Source organism: Tamandua tetradactyla, chromosome 13 (assembly GCF_023851605.1).
Source record: "Tamandua tetradactyla isolate mTamTet1 chromosome 13, mTamTet1.pri, whole genome shotgun sequence".
NCBI classification, from domain to species: Eukaryota; Metazoa; Chordata; class Mammalia; order Pilosa; family Myrmecophagidae; genus Tamandua; species Tamandua tetradactyla.
In genome coordinates this window covers 56,471,700-56,495,659 of record NC_135339.1, presented here as the reverse complement: position 1 = coordinate 56,495,659, position 23,960 = coordinate 56,471,700, and the positions used below count along the sequence as shown (strand labels likewise).

Sequence of the window (23,960 nt, the reverse complement as noted above, 5' to 3'; positions counted from 1 at the left end):
GTGTCAGAGCACCATGTCGGGCCGGGGGAGTATATGCTCCTGGCTTCCTCAGAGGAAAGGAACAGAGTGGCTGGCAGCACTGGAGATTTTGTTGATTAGGAAGTCAGACTTGTTGAACATTGGTCTTTAACTCTTGGTGGTCTACCAGACCTCAAATGCACCACTTCCTATCTCATTCCTGCCTCTGCTCTCCCAGCACAAGCCAATTCCCCATGCGTGTGCCCAAGCCATAGACCTTGAGCTTGTTTCCTGGTGAGAGCTGGAGGACTGGGTAAAAACGATCTGTGCTCACCCATCTACCCCTTTCCCCTCCTGTGACTGAGAGCAGGAGCCAGCAAAACTTCCTACCTCTTGAACCCCTCTTCAGGTTACAACTGGAGATAAATATAGACAGAATGTGAATGATACCTGTTTTCTGACAGTCCCATAAGGATGATATGACCTCAAGCTGGGTGACTTGAGTAAATGTATTCTAAGCCAGCATCAAGAAAATTGCCAGCCAGTGTTCACCTTGCTGCAGGAAGCCAGACCAAAAGTCTGATTTTATTGTAGTTGCTAGGAAGCTAGACTGAGTATCTGATCAATAAATAGAGTGAATTTTATCTGAAATCCTTAAGTGAAAGGACATTCAGAAATATTACAATCCGTTACTCTTTCATCCAGTTATCCACGATGTTCTGGTACTGTACCAAGTGCTGGAAGACAGGGATGAATGTTAGGGGCTTCCAGTTGCTCATAGGAAAGTCGGTCCTTCATGGGCTTAAAAGGCCCAGCGTAATCTGGCTCTTGTCTACCATGCCAGCCTCGTCTTCCAACACTTACCCTGCTAGTTTGCTACCCATAGTTCACTTGTGCACTCAGGTGTTCCTTTTTGTCTGGGAAGCATTCCTCCCCTCCCCTGCCACCTGCAAGATTAAGTGCTCTGACTTTGTGCTTCCACTGCCCTCTGCACTTGGCCTAACTGAGCACTTGTCAGCTGTACTGTATTTACTGCCTTACTTGCCTGTGTCCCCATTAGAGAATTCGTACCCTATGGTCAGGGACCACAACACCTGACATATAAAGAGCCTCAGTAAATATGTTGGATGAATGGAAGAACAAAGACAACCCCCAACCAAAGGATGGCTATGCTCTTCTTTGGGGGAATGAGACATGGTTGTGAATAATTATAATGCAACCTTGCAAATGAAGAGCATCACAAACAGTGCAGTTTGGAAGTTCAAGATGAGGAGAAATAATAAGCAACAGGAGGAGAAAAGTGGTCATCTGAAAAGACCATGAAAAAGGTAGCATTTGATGTGGACCTTAAAGAATATGATGAGTTTATATGAGAGGACAGCATTTGAGGTAAAGAACCCATGTAGAGGCCCAGAGGTAGAAATGTGAAAGGTGCTAGAAGATGGTGAGTATCTGGTTTGGGTGAGGCTGAGGAACTCCACAGGAGGGATGAGTCTGGAGAGGTGGCTGGGACCAGGGGCATGGAGGGGGCTCCTTGCCACGCCAGATGTTTATTGGCACCTCCCAACAATGTATTGAGTCATCTTCCTTGCAGACACAGCGGCCCTTGAGAATCAGTACACTTTCCTGTATAGTGCTAAGGCTCCGCTTTGCAGTTTTCCTTCCCCCCACCAAAAAAAACCTCTGCAGATGTGTGAATTCCCAAACTGTGGTTTCACATTGGATGGGTTGCTCATATTTTTGGTTGTTTTCTCTGAGCAGCAGTATGGGATGATTGAAGCACAGGAGACCTCTCAGGGAGACCAGGAGAGGGTGAGAAGAGAATTGCACAGAAATTGGGTATACCCAGATTCTAGCCCTAGCTCTGCCATTAATCTGTTGTGTGTCTTTGGATGACTCACTTTCCTTCCCTGGCAGCTTCTGCTTCCATAAATAAAAGATTCAGACAAGAGAACCAGAGTTCTTTTCGGCTTTTATGTTCTATGATTAGGTAAAAGTCTTGTGTGAATTTCAGTTGAAAGGAGAAAGAAGAACAAGTGTAAAATTCTAGCTTGGGGATTTTATTACAGACTTGTATACTCTCACAAGTGAAAAATGGAAGAATCTCATTTTATTTGTTTTTAAAGTATGGCAGCTAATTTAACATACATACACACACATGCACACAGAGCGCAAAAGTTCAAAGCTATTAACCAAATTCTTGATTTTGTTGAGAATAATTTTGGCCAAGAAGTTTTAGAACAACTAATCAAGAGAGTAAAGGGGAAAACTATCTTGGAAATGTTCATCAATAGCATTGTCAAATATTTAGAAGCACTGTTTGCTGACTGGCATCCAGCTTTGGATTTTAAGAGTGCCTACAATTTGTCAAAGAGCCTCATTGAATTTCTGAATTGAAAAAAAAAAATCTTTAAATGTCGTCTAACTCTAACCTCTTCTGAAACATTTTGAGGATCTGAGCTCAGCTCAGAGTTCAGGCCAGGCACTGGTGGCCGTGTACGTAGAGTAATGCATTCATAGTTTGCAGAAAATTTCAAGAAGTTCAGTTCTGAGTTCATATGCGCATCCTCTACAGGACCATGGGCTAAGAACCTCCAATCTGGTTAACGTTTTCATGAAATGAAGAAAACTGAGGCCTAGGAAAACTGACAAAACTTTTGTGATGTGACTCTGAATTCCAAAGGAAGGAAATCAACAGAATATTAAATCTGAGGGCAAGAAATTTAAAATAAAATTATTCAGAAAAGCCAAGTTCCGAGGTCCACAAGATGGCGGCTTAGTAAGGTACGTGCGTCTTAGTTCCTCCTCCAGAGCAACTACTAGGTGAACAGAAACAGTGCAGAACAGCTCCCGGGGCCACGGCAGGGAATGGACACACAGCGTACCCCAGTCTAGACTGGATAGTCTGACTGCGAGACTCGGCTGCGGTGAGATCCCTGAGCGGCACGCGATTTCCCGAGCAGCGGCAGCTGTGGCGGCTGGAGCTCCTCCCTCCCTCCTTCCCGGGCCGGCTGAGAGTCTCGGAGAGGCAAGTTTCCCAAGCCGCGGCGGCCGGCGCCCCTCTTTTGCGGGCGGCTTCCTGGTCCGGCTACGAGTCTCGGATCAGAGGGCTACCCAAGCTGCGATGGCCCTCCCCCGCGGGCGGCTTCCTGGTCCGGTGGGGAATTCCCCAGGCCCGCTGCGGCTGGCGACTGACACCCCTCCAGGGAGAGGAGGGAATTTCCGACAGTGGCAGGGACTGGGTCCAACCAAACACCAATAGGGGAATTAATAAAGGAGCCACAGGGTCCCCTCAAGCCGCGGCAGCTGACACCCCCACCACACGGGGCCCCCCGAACCAACTGAGAGAATTGGATCGGAAATCCCCAGGCCGCGGAGAACGGTGACCGGGGGGATCCCTTCCAAACACGTGAGACAAACGTGTGCCACGAACGCCACCTACTGGGCAGGATAAGAAAAACAGAACCCAGAGATTTCACAGAAAAATCTTACAACCTTGTTGGGTCTGACACCCAGGGAAATCTGACTAAATGCCCAGACGCCAGCAGCAGAAGATAACGGTCCACGCTCAGAAGATTGAGAATATGGCCCAGTCAAAGGAACAAACCAATAGTTCAAATGAGATACAAGAGCTGAGACAACTAATGCTGAATATACGAACAGAAATGGAAAACCTCTTCAAAAATGAAATCAATAAATTGAGGGAGGACATGAAGAAGACATGGGCTGAACATAAAGAAGAAATAGAAAAACTGAAAAAACAAATCACAGAACTTATGGAAGTGAAGGATAAAGTAGAAAAGATGGAAAAAACAATGGATACCTACAATGATAGATTTAAAGAGACAGAAGATAGAATTAGTGATTTGGAGGATGGAACATGTGAATTCCAAAAAGAAACAGAAACTATCGGGAAAAGAATGGAAAAATTTGAACAGGGTATCAGGGAACTCAAGGACAATATGAACCGCACAAATATACGTGTTGTGGGTGTCCCAGAGGAGAAGAGAAGGGAAAAGGAGGAGAAAAACTAATGGAAGAAATTATCACTGAAAATTTCCCAACTCTTATGAAAGACCTAAAATTACAGATCCAAGAAGTGCAGCGCACCCCAAAGAGATTAGACCCAAATAGGCACTCTCCAAGACACTTACTAGTTAGAATGTCAGAGGTCAAAGAGAAAGAGAGGATCTTGAAAGCAGCAAGAGAAAAACAATCCATCACATACAAGGGAAACCCAATAAGACTATGTGTAGATTTCTCAGCAGAAACCATGGAAGCTAGAAGACAGTGGGATGATATATTTAAATTACTAAAAGAGAAAAACTGCCAACCAAGACTTCTATATCCAGCAAAATTGTCCTTCAAAAATGAGGGAGAAATTAAAACATTTATAGACAAAAAGTCACTGAGAGAATTTGTGACCAAGAGACCAGCTCTGCAAGAAATACTAAAGGGAGCACTAGAGTCAGATACAAAAAGACAGAAGAGAGAGGTATGGAGAAGAGTGTAGAAAGAAGGAAAATCAGATATGATATATATAATACAAAAGGCAAAATGTTAGAGGAAAATATTATCCAAACAGTAATAACACTAAATGTTAATGGACTGAATTCCCCAATCAAAAGACATAGATTGGCAGAATGGATTAAAAAACAGGATCCTTCTATATGCTGTCTACAGGAAACACATCTTAGACCCAAAGATAAACATAGGTTGAAAGTGAAAGGTTGGGAAAGGATATCTCATGCAAATAACAACCAGAAAAGAGTAGGAGTGGCTATACTAATATCCAACAAATTAGACTTCAAATGTAAAACAGTTAAAAGAGACAAAGAAGGACACTATATACTAATAAAAGGAACAATTAAACAAGACAACATAACAATCATAAATATTTACGCACCGAACCAGAATGCCCCAAAATACATGAGGAATACACTGCAAACACTGAAAAGGGAAATAGACACATATACCATAATAGTTGGAGACTTCAATTCACCACTCTCATCACCGTACAGAACATCTAGACAGAGGATCAATAAAGAAATAGAGAATCTGAATATTACTATAAATGAGCTAGACTTAACAGACATTTATAGGACATTACATCCCACAACAGCAGGATACACCTTTTACTCAATGCTCATGAATCATTCTCAAAGATAGACCATATGCTGGGTCACAAAGCAAGTCTTAACAAATTTAAAAAGATTGAAATCATACACAACACTTTCTCGGATCATAAAGGAATGAAGTTGGAAATCAATAATAGGCGGAGTGCCAGAAAATTCACAAATACGTGGAGGCTCAACAACACACTCCTAAACAACGAGTGGGTCAAAGAAGAAATTGCTAGAGAAATTAGCAAATACCTAGAGGCGAATGAAAATGAAAACACAACATATCAAAACTTATGGGACGCAGCAAAGGCAGTGCTAAGAGGGAAATTTATTGCCCTAAATGCCTATATCAGAAAAGAAGAAAAGGCAAAAATACAGGAATTAACTGTCCACTTGGAAGAACTGGAGAAAGAACAGCAAACTAATCCCAAAGCAAGCAAAAGGAAAGAAATAACAAATTCTTTGCAGAAATAAATGAAATTGAAAACATGAAAACAATAGAGAAAATCAATAAGGCCAGAAGTTGGTTCTATGAGAAAATCAATAAGATTGATGGGCCCTTAGCAAGATTGACAAAAAGAAGAAGAGAGAGGATGCAAATAAATAAGATCAGAAATGGAAGAGGAGACATAACTACTGACCTCACAGAAATAAAGGAGGTAATAACAGGATACTATGAACAACTTTACACTAATAAATACAACAATTTAGATGAAATGGACGGGTTCCTGGAAAGACATGAACAACCAACTTTGACTCAAGAAGAAATAGATGACCTCAACAAACCAATCACAAGTAAAGAAATTGAATTAGTCATTCAAAAGCTTCCTAAAAAGAAAAGTCCAGGACCAGACGGCTTCACATCTGAATTCTATCAAGCATTCCAGAAAGAATTAGTACCAACTCTCCTCAAACTCTTCAAAAAAATCGAAGCGGAGGGAAAACTACCCAATTCATTCTATGAAGCCAACATCACCCTCATACCAAAACCAGGCAAAGATATTACAAAAAAAGAAAACTACAGGCCAATCTCTCTAATGAATATAGATGCAAAAATCCTCAATAAAATTCTAGCAAATCGTATCCAACAACACATTAAAAGAATTATACATCATGACCAAGTAGGATTCATCCCAGGTATGCAAGGATGGTTCAACATAAGAAAATCAATTAATGTAATACACCATATCAACAAAACAAAGCAGAAAAATCACATGATCATCTCAATTGATGCAGAGAAGGCATTTGACAAGATTCAACATCCTTTCCTGTTGAAAACACTTCAAAAGATAGGAATACAAGGGAACTTCCTTAAAATAATAGAGGGAATATATGAAAAACCCAGCTAATATCATCCTCAATGGGGAAAAATTGAAAACTTTCCCCCTAAGATCAGGAACAAGAAAGGATGTCCACAATCACCACTATTATTCAACATTGTGTTGGAGGTTCTAGCCAGAGTAATTAGACAAGAAAAAGAAATACAAGGCATCAAAATTGGAAAGGAAGAAGTAAAACTATCACTGTTTGCAGACGATATGATACTATACGGTGAAAACCCGGAAAAATCCACAACAAAACTACTAGAGCTAATAAATGAGTACAGCAAAGTAGCAGGTTACAAGATCAACATTCAAAAATCTGTAGCATTTCTATACACTAGCAATGAACAAGCTGAGGGGGAAATCAAGAAACGAATCCCATTTACAATTGCAACTAAAAGAATAAAATACCTAGGAATAAATTTAACTAAAGAGACAAAGAACCTATATAAAGAAAACTACAAAAAACTGTTAAAAGAAATCACAGAAGACCTAAATAGATGGAAGGGCATACCGTGTTCATGGATTGGAAGACTAAATATAGGTAAGATGTCAATCCTACCTAAATTGATTTACAGATTCAATGCAATACCAATCAAAATCCCAACAACTTATTTTTCATAAATAGAAAAAACAATAAGCAAATTTATCTGGAAGGGCAGGGTGCCCCGAATTGCTAAAAACATCTTGAGGAAAAAAAACGAAGCTGGAGGTCTTGCACTGCCTGACTTTAAGGCATATTATGAAGCCACAGTGGTCAAAACAGCATGGTATTGGCATAAAGATAGATATATCGACCAATGGAATCGAATAGAGTGCTCAGATATAGACCCTCTCATCTATGGACAGTTGATCTTTGATAAGGCAGTCAAGCCAACTCACCTGGGACAGAACAGTCTCTTCAATAAATGGTGCCTAGAGAACTGGATATCCATATGTAAAAGAATGAAAGAAGACCCATATCTCACACCCTACACAAAAGTTAACTCAAAATGGATCAAAAATCTAAACATTAGGTCTAAGACCATAAAACAGTTAGAGGAAAATGTAGGGAGATATCTTATGAATCTTACAATTGGAGGCAGTTTTATGGACCTTAAACCTAAAGCAAGAGCACTGAAGAAGGAAATAAATAAATGGGAACTCCTCAAAATTAAACACTTTTGTGCATCAAAGAACTTCATCAAGAAAGTAGAAAGACAGCCTACACAATGGGAAACAATATTTGGAAATGACATATCAGATAAAGGTCTAGTATCCAGAATTTATAAAGAGATTGTTCAACTCAACAACAAAAAGACAGCCAACCCAATTACAAAATGGGAAAAAGACTTGAATAGACACCTCTCAGAGGAGGAAATACAAATGGCCAAAAGGCACATGAAGAGATGCTCAATGTCCCTGGCCATTAGAGAAATGCAAATCAAAACCACAATGAGATATCATCTCACACCCACCAGAATGGCCATTATCAACAAAACAGAAAATGACAAGTGCTGGAGAGGATGCGGTGAAAGAGGCACACTTATCCACTGTTGGTGGGAATGTCAAATGGTGCAACCACTGTAGAAGGCAGTTTGTCGGTTCCTCAAAAAGCTGAATATAGAATTGCCATACAACCCAGCAATACTGTTGCTGGGAATCTACTCAAAGGAATTAAGGGCAAAAACTCAAACGGACATTTGCACACCAATGTTTATAGCAGCGTTATTTACAATTGCAAAGAGATGGAAACAGCCAAAATGTCCATCAACAGATGAGTGGCTAAACAAACTGTGGTATATACATACGATGGAATATTATGCAGCTTTAAGACAGGATAAACTTATGAAGCATGTAATAACATGGATGGACCTAGAGAACATTATGCTGAGTGAGTCTAGCCAAAAACTAAAAGACAAATACTGTATGGTCCCAATGATGTGAATCGACATTCGAGAATAAACTTGGAATATGTCATTGGTAACAGAGTTCAGCAGGAGTTAGAAACAGGGTAAGATAATGGGTAATTGGAGCTGATGGGATACAGACTGTGCAACAGGACTAGATACAAAAACTCAAAAATGGACAGCACAATAATACCTAATTGTAAAGTAATCATGTTAAAACACTGAATGAAGCTGCATCCGAGCTATAGGTTTTTGTTTTGTTTTGTTTTGTTTTGTTCTTACTATTATTACTTTTATTTTTTCTCTATATTAACGTTCTGTATCTTTTTCGGTTGTGTTGCTAATTCTTCTAAACCGATGCAAATGTACTAAGAAACGATGATCATGCATCTATGTGATGATCTTAAGAATTACTGATTGCATATGTAGAATGGTATGATTTCTAAATGTTGGGTTAATTTCTTTTTTCCGTTAATTAATAAAAAAAAAAAAAAGAAAAGAAAAGCCAAGTTCCTCAGAGTGTCTCTTTGAAAAGCACAAGAATAAACCACTACACAACCTTAGAGAAAGGAGAAGGAAAATCTCCTCAGCTTAAGAGAGAAAGATGTGCTTTGGTGACTTCAGAGGGAACATCCCTTACTATGTGTAAATTAGGTTATTTCCCAGAAAGAGAAGTAAAAAGGCATCGGCCTGCTTTGAGCATGGAAATAAACAGAAGGAAAAACTTCTGATGCAACTTGCATGAACAAAAAGGACATTTAAAATGTTAAGAAATCTAATTAGAAGTAGAAAACATTTTCATTTCACTCACCAGGAAGGGAAGTGTCTAAATAGATACAGAGGGTGTTCAGCAATTTATGGGGTGGGGTGAGACATTGACTACAGTTCTCACAAAAAATAACTAGCAGGTATACTTTCAACACCTAAGGTGAGAAACCAAGACCTGACACTTAAGTGTCCAACCCTAAAAAGATATTAGGATAAATGGTGAGGAAAGCAGAAGAGACCCATAGTATTTCTACACTGAAGTGTGGGAAGTTTGAATTTCCCTGTCCTGGCCACATCTCCAGGACTCCTTGCTGTCCTTTAGCCTGCAACTAACTTTTTTGTAACTTATTTTGGGCTTGAGGGTTAGAAAAGAATGCTTGGTAACTCTGCTGTTGCACCAGGTGTTCTGTGGATCCAGAGGGATTAACAGCCCCAGGGAGGCTGGGGTTAGATTTCTGAGGGACTTTTGTGCACCAAGGATAGAAGGGCAGCAGGGCTGGCGCATGCAGGGTGGCTCTCTTGGGGAGAATGAAACAAGGGCTCTATGCCAAGGGGGGTGATTTATATGCAGATATGGAAGAAGGCGGTTTTTGGATCAGGGACTATCCCTTGCTCACTATTGATGGAGGGAAGATGGGGGAGGAGTCCCTCGTATTCCCACAACTCTCACACATACACGCGCGCGTCTCTACGTTGAACTAGTTGCTGTTTTTCTAAACATGTGAAAAACTAAAACGTATCTCCAGAAGTCTGACATGGATTTTGCATGAGATAACACTGCCTTTATTCTCAATCCTGGAAGAGGTCCTGGTTACAACTTGATCTTCTTTGAGGCTTAAGTAAGGGCAGGTATTGAGGACCTGGGGAGCATTCAGATCACTGTTGTCTGGTAAAAATATAATGTGACCCACATATATAATTGTGTATTTTCTAGTAGCCACAGCAAAATGAAACAAGTGAGATTAATTTTAAATCATACATTTTATTTAATCTGATATGTCTACAATATTATTTCAACATGTAATCAATATAAAAATTATTAATGAGATATTTTACATTCTTTAATTTGTTCTAAGTCTTTGAAAACCAGTGTGCATTTTTATCCCAGCAGAACACTTCAGTTCACACTGGCCATATTTCAAGTGCTCAATAGCCACATGTGGCTACTGGCTACCATGTTGCACCATATAGGTTCAGAGGAAGAACTCTATAAAGCTGAACAGTGGTTAAAAAATGGGACCAGGAAAGAAAATACTTAGGCCTAGAGGAAAAAATATCTGAGCCTTAGCGGTCCTCACACTGTTGTATATTAGTGGTGTCCATCTCCACTGAGGGTCCACCCCATGCTACTTCCATCCCTATCCCACCCCCAAACCTGTTTACATTTCAGCGATATGAGATATTTTGTTTAAATTGAAGATGCATTTCAGATAGGGAGAAGTTGAATCGTAGCTAATAGGATGTTTATCTTGCCTTTTCCCTCACTGCAAGGATAAATGTTTGTCTTATCTTCTTCCTTCATTTATTAAACAAGGAACCAAGCCACCCCTACCTCTCAGGGATGGGGTTGAGTTTGTGTTATCCAGATGTAAAGTTTATGGTGATGTTACGCCTCTAATTTGGATATGGGCTGAGACCAAGAAAGGTACTAGCTGGGTCATCAATATCTCTTCCAAAACTGTGGTTCTTTGGGTTAATGATGAATGTATCTGTTACTGTTTATCATGTCTTTGACAAAAGGAAATGTCCTTGAGCACCTGAAGTAAAAAATATTAAAGAAGCAAATTTGCAATGCGTGTTCTCAGAAGAGCCAGAGGCTGGGTGTTGCTATCATAGTTACACCAGTTTATCCCATCATGACCCAAGAGGGAGGTGGGGTGTGGTGCTAAAGCACCAAGAAGCTTTGGCTTTCACACTGAGTTGCTCTGTGACCTCGTACAAATCTTCAAACTTCTTTGAGCCAACTACCTGTTTTACCTTCCCCACGTTAGAGTTAGTACAACAGTCAGATGAAGTGGTGGACCTATATGTGCTTTGAAAACTGTTTTTGTTGTTGTCGTTGTTGTTTTTAAGTACTTTAGCAAAAAAAAGGGGGGGGGGGTTTTACAAAAGAAAAGGATAGTGAAATATCTGGTTGTCCTTACCATATTTGATTCACCAACCCTCTTTGAAGTACCAATTATTGCTAGGTGATGGATTCCAGTCACTCCTTTAGAATTAAGTTGATTGAAGGACACCAGGTGACTTCTATAAGCCTTGGATATCATGCCAAGAGATTGTCCACCCCCTCTCTTTGTACTGCATTCAAGCTGAGGTCATTCAGCCACCAACTAGGGTTTGGAAATATTTTGGTTTTCATGAGAACTTTGTTTTCTTGAGGTGTGACTCAGGCCAGCCTTAGCACATTGTAGCCAAAGAACCTCAGTCGGCATAATTAAGGGTCTCTGTAGACTTGCTGCCCAAAGTTGGGGTGTGAGCCAGCAGCATTACCAAATAGAAAGGCAGAGTTCCAGACAGGATTCCCAATATGTCAAATCAGAATCTGCATTTTAGCAGGGCCCAAGGTGATAACTTACAAATGGTAAGGTTTAAGAAGCACACTATAAACTATCCCAAACAGAAATAGTCAGCACCTTGCTTAAACAACTCCTGCCACAGGCAACTTACTTCCTCTCCAGGCAGCCCCTTCTATGATAGGACAGTTAATTTTCAGAAAATTTCTATTAAGTCGAAATATGCTTGCAAGTATCACTAGCTTAGGGCTCCCAGAATTGATTTTATCCCTTTGCCACATGAAAAGAGCACAGGTGCTTGGAAATGCTCCTTTGTCCTATGGAAGCCTTGATCCAGAGGTTGGATGGGTGGTGAGTGGGGCTATACAAGATGAGCTCCCAGCAAAGCCCTACAGGTAGTCAGACATTGAAGAAGGAGCATGAAAATTCCAGCTCATCCTCCACTCTGACCAGAGTCCAGAGGGACTAGTTTGAATGGTTGCTGTTTGGACGGGGTTTGGATTACTTGAAGAGGATTCCCAAAAGGACATTAGTGTAGAAGTGATGCTAGGATGGAAGTGGGTCCTGCAGGGCACACCAAAGGATGAGGGCATTCACAGAGGAGAGCGACAGGAGAAGGTCATGTGGCAGAAGGAAAGAGCATCCAAGCAGCTTTATCTCTCTGTGTGACAATGGAGAATGCACTAACCCTCTCTGAGCATCACCTACCCTGGGTGTTTAAGAAAATGGGATTTTAAACCCTGTCCTCTCTGTCTCCATGGTTTCTTGGGATTCAATGAAGATAATGTCAGTGAGCACACTTTGTAAGGAGGGAAATGGTCTGAGGGTGAGAGAGAAGATCTAGTGGGACAGCAGATGGAACCAGGAGATAGATAACTTATCATTAATTTGCTGTGTGACTTTAGGGGTGGCCCTTACCCTCTCTGGAACTCTCTTTGAAACAAGTGGGTCATAAACAAAGGATCTCTGAGTCCCCTTCCAGGAGTCCCTGGAGTTGTTGTGGCTCATTGCTATTACTGCACATTACCTGGAAGCCTTCTCTGAAGATAGCTTTCCAAATACTCATTCAGGAAGACATTCTAGAGCTTAGAATTGCATCTTTTCTAGTGGAAATGATTTCAAACCCTCTTGCCATTAAGGCCTGGCTTCTACCATGCAAGCCCCCACTAAACAGAGGTGTCTGCTTGGCCATGATTGCACCTGTGTTTCTGTGTCAGCGTGGGGGGCCTGGACTGGTGCATGAAGAGTAAATAGTTCGTTTCCACAACCGTGCGAGGACACACAGTCCTATTTCTGGGAGCAAGCTCTGCCGTTTGAGGTATCTGAACTCCTCACACCAAGGTGGAGTATGTCATGAGCATATTTTTCCAGGGAAAAGGTCTTCATTGATATTTTAAAGATTTCCAAGGAGCATTTCAAAGATGTTATTCTCATTTTCCATTCTTAAATACCAAAGTATAACAGAATCCAATCATTTTGTGAGCCTACTCTGCCAGATGAGGCTCCCAGTCAACAGAATAACTGAGTCTCACTTTGATGCAGTACTCTCCTTAGATGCTTGCTGGCTCAGAGTAAGGGGACTGATATGCGTGGCTCATGGAGGGATGAAACTGTACCTTAAGTCAACCTTTCCTGTCTGTCTCCTGCCAGTCTGGGGATCTTGTGTGCTTCATTCTCACCTCATGCAGCTATGTTTCCAGTTTCCCATTCCATTGCCTTTAGCTCTGTGCATTTCCATTTTCTCCTGTCACCCACTGTGCACTGGTGGCATTGTTGTGGAAACTCAGTGGCCATAGACCACGAGTATCTAGTGTCATCTGAGTGTGATGGTGTGATACATGTATTTGCACACGCTTTTATTTTGAATCCTTTCCTATGTGACATCTGCTAAAATGTCTCCCTTATAATTTGCTTGGTGATCACAGCCTTCTCATCATTCATTGAGAGCAGGACCTGATCTCACAGAATCTGAAAAGAGCTATGTGGTAAGATGCTTGTTGAATAAAACTAGCTTTTCTGAAAAAGAATCCTTACTGACTTTTGGAGTCTAGAGTAATGCCTGGTTAACTCACAAAGCCATGAGTTACAAAATTTATATGGCTATTGTGGTAGAGAGAGATGTTAGGCCACCCAACCTCACCCCCAGCTCTGCCCTTCCCCCCAAAAAAGGCAGAAGAATTTAGAGAAACAATATTTCCACTTTGCCTCCATGTGGGATTAAATTAATTTATAAGTGCATGATTGGGGATACATACTTGCATTTCTATCCTGAAATTATTCCATTGGTAACAGTTACTAATTAACAGACTTTTATGCTGCTGCCTTTTTTTTTTTTAATATTCATACTAAATCCCAAATTCTTCTGTATCTTACCTGTTTTTCCATGCTTACGCCTGGATTCCTCCTGCACTCTACTACTGGAATATATATATATTTTTTAACCTGGATCTTCAACTCTGTTATTTCCCTGGACTTTTGTGCTTCATCTGGAATGTTACATCTCTTCCTCTCTTTTCTATTTTTTTTTTGTCCCCTTGTTGACTGTTTTATGGGGGTTTCTGGATATCTCGGGGCCACCTCACAGGAAGCGGTTTGCAATGAGATCATAAACATTGCCGAAAAATCTGTTCATTACTGCAGCACTGTCTCTCATCCCCTTGACTTTCATCACAAGGTGCCCCCTTCTGACAATAAATCATCTTTAATCATTTCTCAGCAACCTCAAGCCCAGCAGCGAAGAGTCACCCCAGACAGGAGTCAATCCTCACAAGATTTGTAAGTATACCTGGTGGACTTCAGTTCTCACATTCTTGGCCTTAGAAAAGCAGGTATTTGCTGACTCTGGGGCAGCCGTTTGGGGGAATGAGCTAACCTCTCCCAGCTTCTCTGAAAATTCCTAGTTCTAGTCATGTTTCCTCCGTCGATGTGAAACAGGTGGTGGCTGAATAGGTCAGTGATTCCTGGGAGAGAGACAGGTTAAGAATGGGCTGTCACACAGGGTTGGTTGGTTGATCCATTCAAATAAGAATTACTGGATACCTCTTATGTTCCCAGCATGTAGGAGAAAATTCTTTTCACAGAGTAAGAGGGATTTGGACTCAACATTGAAGGGCAAGTATGATTTTGAGAAGTAGAACAGGGAAGTAAAGGATTCCTCAGGTAAGGGACCTGCAAAGACATGGAGTGAGTGGCATGTCTGGAGAACTCTAAGACGGCATGTTGACTTCAATATACTGCTCATGAAGGAAATATTAGAGATAAAGCTCAGTAGGTAAATAGGGACCAGATCATAAAATTCAGAATGCTTTTGAAAGAAGTTGAGATTTTATTCTGCAGGTACTAAAGAACCACTGAATATTTTTGAAGTGAAAAAAATATCAATCATATTTTAGTTTAGAGAAATAACTCTGGCAACAGAATAGAGGGTAGATTTCAGAGATACTGAAACAGGGGTACAAAGATACTGATAAGGAGATATTAATCCAGTCAAGTGATAAGGCTTGATAGGACAGAGTGGGCTCTTTGAAACCACAGAAGTTTGTAAGATTACCCAGGGAAATACATTGTCAAGAAAGAGAAGAACTAAGGACAGATCCTTGGGGAATCAACTTTAAAGGCCGCAAAGGAGACTGAGAAGGAGCAGCAGCAGACAGATGAGAAGGCCTAGGAGAGCTTACCTTCACAGAATAGAGAGCAGCATTTGGTCAGCAGTGACACCTGCTTCAGAGAGGCCAAGAAGGGTGGGGCATGGAAAGTGTCCACCAGACATTCTTTTTTGGCAAATGGGAAATCACTGGTGACTTCTGAAACAGCAATGTTATTAGAGAGGTGGAAGCAGAAGCTATGTTAAAAGGGTTGTTGAGTAGGTTTGGTGAGTAGAAGGAATTGGGGTGGGGGCTTCAGATTAAGGGAGTAGCAGGGATTGGGGAGGTATTGTTAGGGTGGAGAGAATTACACACACTGGCACCGGAAGAAAAACAGCTGACAGTAGAAGGGTGTTAGAGAGAAGATAAAACTAAAGGAACAACATGTAAGAGGCAAGAGCCCAGGGAAAAGGGTTCAGTATGGCCAGGAAAGGAACCCTTCTCACTCAAGAATAGGAGGGAGGGTGAAGTCATGGATTTAAATCTACAGGGGAAGGAAACAAAGGTGCCTACCACAGCAAGCTTCCATCTCAGGAAGTGGGCAAAGTGAAGCGCACTCCCCTGAGAGTGGGACACAAGAACTGACAGAAGGTGGAGGAGGACTCAGTGGAACTGTGTATACTGAGTAGCATGAGGCCCATCCAAAATTCGTGCTGATTGGTGGACCTAAGCAGAAAGGTTCCTGGGCTTTCTTCTAACAGTCTTCACTGTCTTGACAGTGGGAACAGAAATGTTGGTATCAGGAATTAGTCCTGGAGGCCAGGCTAGCAGACCAGCAATGGTGGAAGTTAAGGGGATTAGGTATTCTAAGATGTTGGTAAGGCAGGAGTTAGAAGTCCAGCTGGAGGGATTTAGGTTGGATAGGAGACAACGTATAAAGACATCAAAAAAGAAAATAAAGAAATGTATTCATTTACCAACTGGAAATCTAGCTGCATTTCTTAAGTCTTCTTTAGAGAACTTCCTTCTGGCAGCCGGATATGCCAAAGTTTTCAATACATTTGGATAAATATCTAAAGTTAATTTTTCCTTCTGATATTGGCAGAGCAGAATGAACCTCTTATTCATTGAGATTGACTGAAATCTACTGGAAATGGTAGTTTGGCTCATTTGCAAAGTTTGGTTTGCTACTGTTGTGCTTCAAAATAGCAAATGAACAGAATCATGAAGTTGGTACATAGTAAGAAGGAATAAGTGAAAACAAAGTTTTCCTTGATGCCAAAGCAGTTATCAGATTTCACCAGACGCAATCCAGCTTTCTCCAGTGACTGTTTTTAGAGCAGACAACAGCACAGACCAATTTGTTTTTGGCCAACTAGCAAGTAAATGAACCTCTTGCGCTAAACATTACTAGGATAGACCAAAAGCAAAAAGTTTCACAAAATAATTCCTCACTTAAAATCAATCAGTGAAATGTGTTCAAGTATATAAAGAAACTCAAGGAGGGTGTACCACATACTGAGGCAATTGGAAAGTACTTTGTTAGCTCTAATATCTTTTTTTATTTTTACAGTTGCTTAATGTTTTCCAGTGAATATGACCAGTATGCATAGATTTGTTTTATTTGATTTCATATCTCTGGCCTCAAGTAACTTCCTATTATTCTCAATAATTTATATATAATATCCTATGTTGATGAAAAGACTTGATTAACTTTAAGTGGGGTCATCTAGACAAAAAAGTTTGGCTGTGGTAACCAAATGGAAATAAATAAGAGGACTGATCAAAACTTTTAGTCAGAAATTCCCCATCCCCATTAATGCTGATTTGCTTATGCTGAATGCATCTCTACAAATGCTGCGTTATCAGAGAAATAGCTAATAAAATACTTTTATCACCATTCATGGGTAGGAAACACTACTTAAACATTGATTCCATTGAAATGAGTTTTCTTGTTTGTTCTTTTATTGTGAAAAATAACATATATACAAAAAAGCAAAACATTTCAGAGCACATCACAACAATTAGTTATAGAACAGATGAAATGAGTTTTAAAAGCCTATCATTTAGTTCTGTCCGTGTTCAAGTCACTTAATACTCATTTTTCTCATCTATAGATTTAGCTACCAAGCATTATATAGCTATATACCACAGAATGATGATGAGTTGGAACTCCGAGATGGAGATATCGTTGATGTCATGGAAAAATGTGATGATGGATGGTTTGTTGGTAAGTAGCCTCATCATGCTTTTCTTCCTCATTGTGTACTGAGAAATAACTAGGATTAATAAGCCATGCAAAAAACAATACTCTCTGCGCTTAGAGAAGAGCCTTCTCAGTTTATGGATTCACAGTCAGAATGACATGCCATCCAGTCTGTTTGCCCTTAAGAAAATGTGGATGATACTAATATTGGACCCAAACATCAAATATGCCAACATCTGTCACATGAAAGGGCAGTTATCAGATTCATTAATTAGATTTCTGTTTATATTTCTACTGTGTATATTTGGAAAAATTTTTTTTTAACTTATGAGCTACACAAGAAAAATTTGAGCCTAGGTCTCTGCCACAAAACTCAAGTATATACTTAGTCATTCCAAACACCTTATTTACTCTGGGCTTTCAATAATCCTAATCAAAGCAACCACTTTAATAAAAGATTAGAATTTCTAGGAAGGGGAAGAGAAAGACATAATTATTGAGAATCCATTGCTAACCATCCTCCCAGAATTCTTTAGAATTTTCCTAAGTTAACAGATTCAAAAGCTGAGGCCCAAGGAGGTTAAGTAATTAGAACCCAAGGTTACCCACATAGCAAGTGGTGAGGTCAGGATTTGAACTCAAACCTGACTCTTCCTAAAGCCTATGTTCCTTCTGCCCAGATATGAATGTAATGTTGGGAGCCACTGACTCATTCTTTGCCTCAGTTTTCCACTGCACAAATGGCTTTACCTTTATCATCTTAATAAAACCTTGTTCTTCTTTGATATCTCTGGAAAAGCTTTGTAAAAGCAAAGGAATGTTTAGATTCAGGGGGTGAGAACAGCAAGGTATCAGTATAAATGGAAAACCAGAAACATTTGCTGTGGCTCTTCCAGGCTCTTAGAAAGCTACTCTTTCCTGCCTGAGCCTCTAGAAGCCTGAGGCCCTCTCTGCCTTGAGTCATTCTGTTCAGAAGGAAACCAGATCTGAGAAGTTAAAAAATTTATGCAAGCCACATTATTCTAGGAGCCATATTGAAAAAAGTAGAAAGAAATAGGTGATGCTTGCTAAACATAGATGAGCTTCAAAGCTGTCTTGTTGAGTGGAATAAGCTAGACACATATATTTTGGTTGTCTGTGAAAAACCAAAAATATGCAAAAACATAGGGACAGAAAGTAGAGTACAGGTAACCAGGATGAAGGGGTGGGGGAAGAGGAGTTATTGCTTAATGGGTGCAGAGTTTCTTTCTTGGGATGATGGAAAAGTTCTGACAATGGTTGGTGGTAATAGTGGCATAACATTGTGAGTATAATTATTGCTTCTGAACTGTATGCTTGAAAGGGGTGAAAATGGGAAAGTTTATGTTGTGTCTATGTTTCTACAGTTAAAAAAATAAATAAATAAGGACTATAAATCATCCACCAAAAATATCAATAATGCTGTCACCTAGTGGATTTCTGTATTGAACTTTAAATTACTTATATAATTAAAATGAGAACAATAAATGCTATTATAAAATATAGTCGAGTATTCAGACTGTTTACAAAGTAGTCCAGCAGAACTCATTTTCACATCTATAAGAGCCAACCTTCCTTACCATCTCTCGGTCTTACCATCCAGTTTCCCCTCCTACCTCTCTCTACCTCATAAGTGGATGGGGATTTAATTAGATGTTTTAGATCTCTCCAGCACTGACACATTCTTTAAGCTTAGCAGTTTCTCTGTGGACAGCAACGCAGTCCATTGGTAGTGGCTGCTTGAAATGTGTTCAAAAGGATTCTGAGGCCATAACCAAGCCAGGTGGGTAAAGGGTGCAATGATCAGTGGGTGATGTCTGCTTGGAAGAGGGTAGGGATGAAACCACCCCCACATTAGAGATAATATCTCAAAGGAAGGAACTAGATTGGAGGTCCAGTAATTCTGGCTGTGGAGCAACAAAAAGCAGAGCTTTGATCCCAGGCAGCTTGATATCCTGGCTCCGCAGAAGCCCTGATCAGCTCAGTAGTGAAGAAAGGAATTCAATCTGGGACTTGGTACAGGCTCCTCAGAGACATTTGCTTTTAATATGGAGTCATAGCCAGTGGACTTTTAGAAATCCTACAGTTCAGAAATTCTAAATCCCAGGTACCTGGTTGTATTAGTTGAACATGCTCATTCCTCCAAAAAGGAGAAGTATTGGAACGATCAATGGGCTATGCGTCAGAAGCCCTGGGTTCAAGTCCTGTCTCAGTACTTCTTAGTCTGTAAGACCTAAGCCTGTGTCTGGGCTTACTTATCTGCAAAATAGGAATATTAGAAATGCCTGCCTTGCATACCACCCAGTGTTATTTTGCAGCCTAAATAAGAAAAGATAGGGCAATGAGCTTTAGAAACTATACCCTATTCCACGAGCCTTTGGGATTGTTATTAAGTGACACTTGAACAGAAGTCTCTGCAGCATTCTCTCTCAAGTCATTTGGGTAGGTGTTCTTATTTTCTGTGTGTGTGTGTTTTTTTCTAGGTACTTCAAGAAGGACAAGGCAGTTTGGTACTTTTCCAGGCAACTATGTAAAACCTTTGTATTTATAAGAAGACTGAAAACTACAGATATTATTTTTATTGGCAGATGAAGCATAATTCATGAACCGGTCTCTTTATTTAAATGTTGAGTCAATAGGATAATTAATGCAGTGGATAAAGTAAGAAGCAAAACAGAGGGTCAGAGAAGTGGTGTTGTTTAAAACCCAAGCCTGTCTAAGCTTACTGTGTATCAGGCAGGGCTGAACCATGTGCTGAGCAAAAAGGAATGAGGCAAATCCGTATTTACTTAGCTGCTTCTGGAGCCAGTCTAAGCTTCCCTCCCCTGCACCCCTTGGGTATTCTGACCCAGAGTATGGTCCGGAACACAGTTGGGCCTGAAATGCCTCTTGCTGCCCTGGCCTTGACCAGCTTCCAGCTCAAAGGGGTCATTTAGCCTGAAGCAATCCTCAGATTGCCACACAGATCCCCAGCCATTCTCCAGAGGCTCCAAGCCTGAGAATCTGCAGACTCCCCCAGCCTCATTCGCCAGCTGCCCCCAGTGCTCCTAGTGTGGGAATCCAAGGCTGTCCCTAGGTGGTGGCAGAGGCCCCCAAACTGCCCCAGACTGAGATCTACTAAGGTAGAGGGTTGGGGGGGATTGAGGTAAAATGGGGCCCCCATGCTTCCAGCCAGCCCTGCAGCATTGCTGCTGCTCCCACAGCATTCAGACAGAAAGTACACAAGGTTTGCATGGGAGAATTTGGGAGCAGGTAGACAGGCAGGTAGATGAGCTTTGTATTTCCTGCTGATTAAGAAGCCCTGTAGCTCTTGAGGTTGCTTGCAGTGTGTTCCTTTCCCATTTCAGTTTTTTAAAAATGGTCACCATTTGGGCAGTGCAGCCTCATTTGACAGGATACCATTGCTAAACTTTCTTTTCATACCAACTTTTGGGCTGGGAGCATTTACAGTAGATAGGCCTATTCTCACCGTAAAAAAAGAATAGTGTTCAGTGATTCATTTCGCACACACCAATACATGCCAGATGTTGGGGACACAGGTGAGCAAGACATTCTTCGCATCTTAGAAGGGGCTCTCAGAGTCCCCAGTTTCACTCCCCAGAGGAGTTCAAGGACAACCACAGAACATAGTCGCCCCAGGCTGTAGTACCTGGTGAGACATCTCCTCACAGTGGAGGAGGCTCGTGTGGCGGCCCTTGGTGTGCGGTTGTGTGGCCATGTTTCCGCCACCAGGAACCCTGTCCTTCAATGGGGCCAGATCTCAGGAGAGCGGTCCCTGAGGTGCGCTGGGATGCTTAGTCACAGCTCTCTCCAATTCTAGGATGTGTGTGAGCCTTTCCGCTAAACCCCTTGTGGAGACAAGGTGGAATAACCCATTCAATGCCCTCCGGAATCTCAGAGGTGATTGGAGAGACAGAGACAGAAAACACTAAATCAAGAGAGACTGTGATACGTGCTAAGAAAGGTGTGAGTGAGGAAGAGATGAATTTTTCCTGGAGGGATCCTAGGAAGCATTGTCATATTTCTGTCTCTATGAATTTATCTTTGAGCAGCAACTATGTTGGAAGAATCTTTATCAGAGGATAGTTTGTGACTGAAGATACCTGACACTGTCACCAGTGTCTCCATTCTCATCCTCCCCACAAATACACATCCAGGGCCACAAATAGGAGCAATTCTGGGTGGTGGGGATGTGTACAGAGACCCCCCAGTCCTCTGCACGAACATTGTCCCAAAGTCTGGAGTCTTTACAAGTAGGCATAGTTTGTCTTCATGCCTCTGCCTCAGCTTCTCTCCCCACCATCCGTTTTGTAGTGTACCAGCTGCCCATCTCCCACCAGTCAGGCATAGTAACCTCACTCTCTCCCTATCCTTTCAAATCCTGCTCTCCGGAAAGAAACTGCCACCAGCTTATTCACACTAAAGTGTAAATGACTAATAAGAGGAATGTGTCACGTTTTCCCAGGGACATCTGTTTTCACTAGGCCAGATCCTTTTAATCCCAAGGGAAAAGGCCAATAGGGAAGGGGAGTGAAATTCCTGGGCAGTAAAGGCCACCTTGATATACCTTAGGACCCAGTAACAAATCCATTGATTTGTAAGGTCCACTCTACCAACCAAGACTACTGAGTTGTTGTTGTTGTTGCCTCTCTCTCTGAAGGAATATAGTAAAAAATAAAAGTGGATATGCACGTGCATTTTGCATAGCAGCATTTCACCCATTTTGGAATGTAGTTCTTGTATTGGCTAATGCGTTTCCTGATCTTAGAGTCAAACCATTTATAATACAATCTTATCTAATAGTTTTTTGAGGGGTGCTTCTTGATTAGGTAGGTAATTTTGAACACCTCTTTAAATACAGCTAGAAAATAAAACCAATTTGTAAAGCCACATTTGCATATGATGCCAGCCTCATGTGTTTGTCTATCTCCAGAAACCCAAGTATGCCTCACCAATATATCCATCTTTAATAAAATCACATGTTAAAATTCGCATCAAACTTCCGCTTCCTGTGTATGACCAAACAAGGAACAAAGGTTTCCAATCGCTCTTTTGTCTTCAGACATTTAGTAATGTAAAATACCTATTTTTATGCTGAAATGTTTATACAGGTTTATTAATAGCAAGTGCAACTAACTGGCGGCATGCCTTGCAACACATTTTGATATATTAGCCATGCTCCAAATAAAGGCAAGCCCCACATTACTTATCTTTTGCAGTCTCTCTGGGATCAGTAAAAGAAAAATTATATGCTTAAGAAGTGGGACTGTATGTATGTATATTATGTACCTACCTTGTATAGAAAAAGAATTTTAAAAATTTCAATGGAAGGGGGTAAAATAAGGAAGTTATAACATCTTTTGCATTTTTATTTAAATGAAGGAATTCCAGATAACTCACCTACAGATTTGTAGCACCAAAATAGCCATTGTAAAGTGTTAAAATTTTAAATAATCATTCTTTCTGAGAGAGACAGTAAATGTAATCTCAGTTATGGTTTTGTTCTTGTGTATGTGTTTTTGTTTTTTGCTGGTTTTGTTTGTTTTTGCAGTCCTATTTATCCGCAGTATTATTAAGTCCTATTGCTAGAATAGGTTACTACAAGAAAAATTATATTTTGAAGGAAAAATCACTGACATTATATATCCAATTAATTTAAAGCATCGCCATTTAAATTACATACCTATAGCATGTCCTATTCAGACACAGATATTTTTGTTCATTTATTTTCCTTAATTGCAGTGGATTGATTTGATAAATAGATGTGTTGAATTACTACATTTGCTGTACATATTATTTAATAAACTTTATGCAGAATTGTGTGGCATTTATTTGTTCTTACCATTCATTGTTTCTTTCCTTCCTTTGCCAATCTCCTCATGAGTCTTATATTCACTGCTTCAGTTTCTAAGGCTCCTTTTCCATTCTTAAGGACTCACCATCTGGGTTCCCTTTGAAGACACCACTTATTACCTTACTCTTTTCTTAACCCAACTCCATGACCATTTTTGAATTAACTGATTACTGTTAACCACTTCACCATTCTCTCTAATATATATTTTTATTTGTTCTGATTATAAAAGCAATGCTTGCATGTCTTTAAAAACAAAAATAAGAAAAACTAAATTAAAAAAAAATGACAAAGACATTGTGTTGTGAGTTTTGATTTACTCCACAGAAATGATTACAAGAAATGACACCACACTTGATTTTTTCTAAGTCAAATCTGAGTCTTCTCTTACTAAGGTGAGTGAAATGCAATCTGTTTCCCCACCCCCGCCAAGCCAAGTCTGCAGCATTAGGGATCCAGCCTCTACTCGTATCCACTGCCTTACTATCAGATGGGGTTCAGCTTGGGGTTCAGGTCTGTGACCCAACAGAAAATCCTAACCACCCACTCTTCCCTGGTTCTGTTCTTTCCGCCTTCCTTCACTCAAAGCACCAGTCTGTGCCACCACAACCCACACCCCCTATTACAGTGACCCAGTGGAATCCCTCTTAGCAAATTTAGGCCCCATATAGGCCTGGGAGAGGGTTTTCTTGCAGGAGTTTGAGAGCCTCAATTCTGGGCCCTGAGTC

At 40.7% G+C, this 23,960-nt stretch overlaps 1 protein-coding gene across 50 annotated transcripts in view; it reads left to right on the top strand.

Moving 5' to 3' along the window:
* SORBS1 (sorbin and SH3 domain containing 1) overlaps positions 1-23,527 on the top strand; it is a 229,872-nt gene extending 206,345 nt beyond the window's left edge. For 23 of the 50 annotated variants that reach the window (XM_077125541.1, XM_077125552.1, XM_077125551.1 and 20 more), the window contains 3 exons: positions 14,290-14,348; positions 17,275-17,387; positions 19,865-23,527. In XM_077125541.1, coding sequence (XP_076981656.1) covers positions 14,290-14,348; positions 17,275-17,387; positions 19,865-19,932 — 240 coding nt within the window. In that variant the 3' untranslated portion in view covers positions 19,933-23,527. Of the gene's footprint in view, positions 1-13,498; positions 13,559-14,157; positions 14,349-17,274; positions 17,388-19,864 lie in introns of all 50 variants that reach the window. The other 27 variants (XM_077125511.1, XM_077125507.1, XM_077125531.1 and 24 more) reach the window with 3 other exon arrangements.
* The last annotated feature ends 433 nt before the right edge of the window (positions 23,528-23,960 follow it).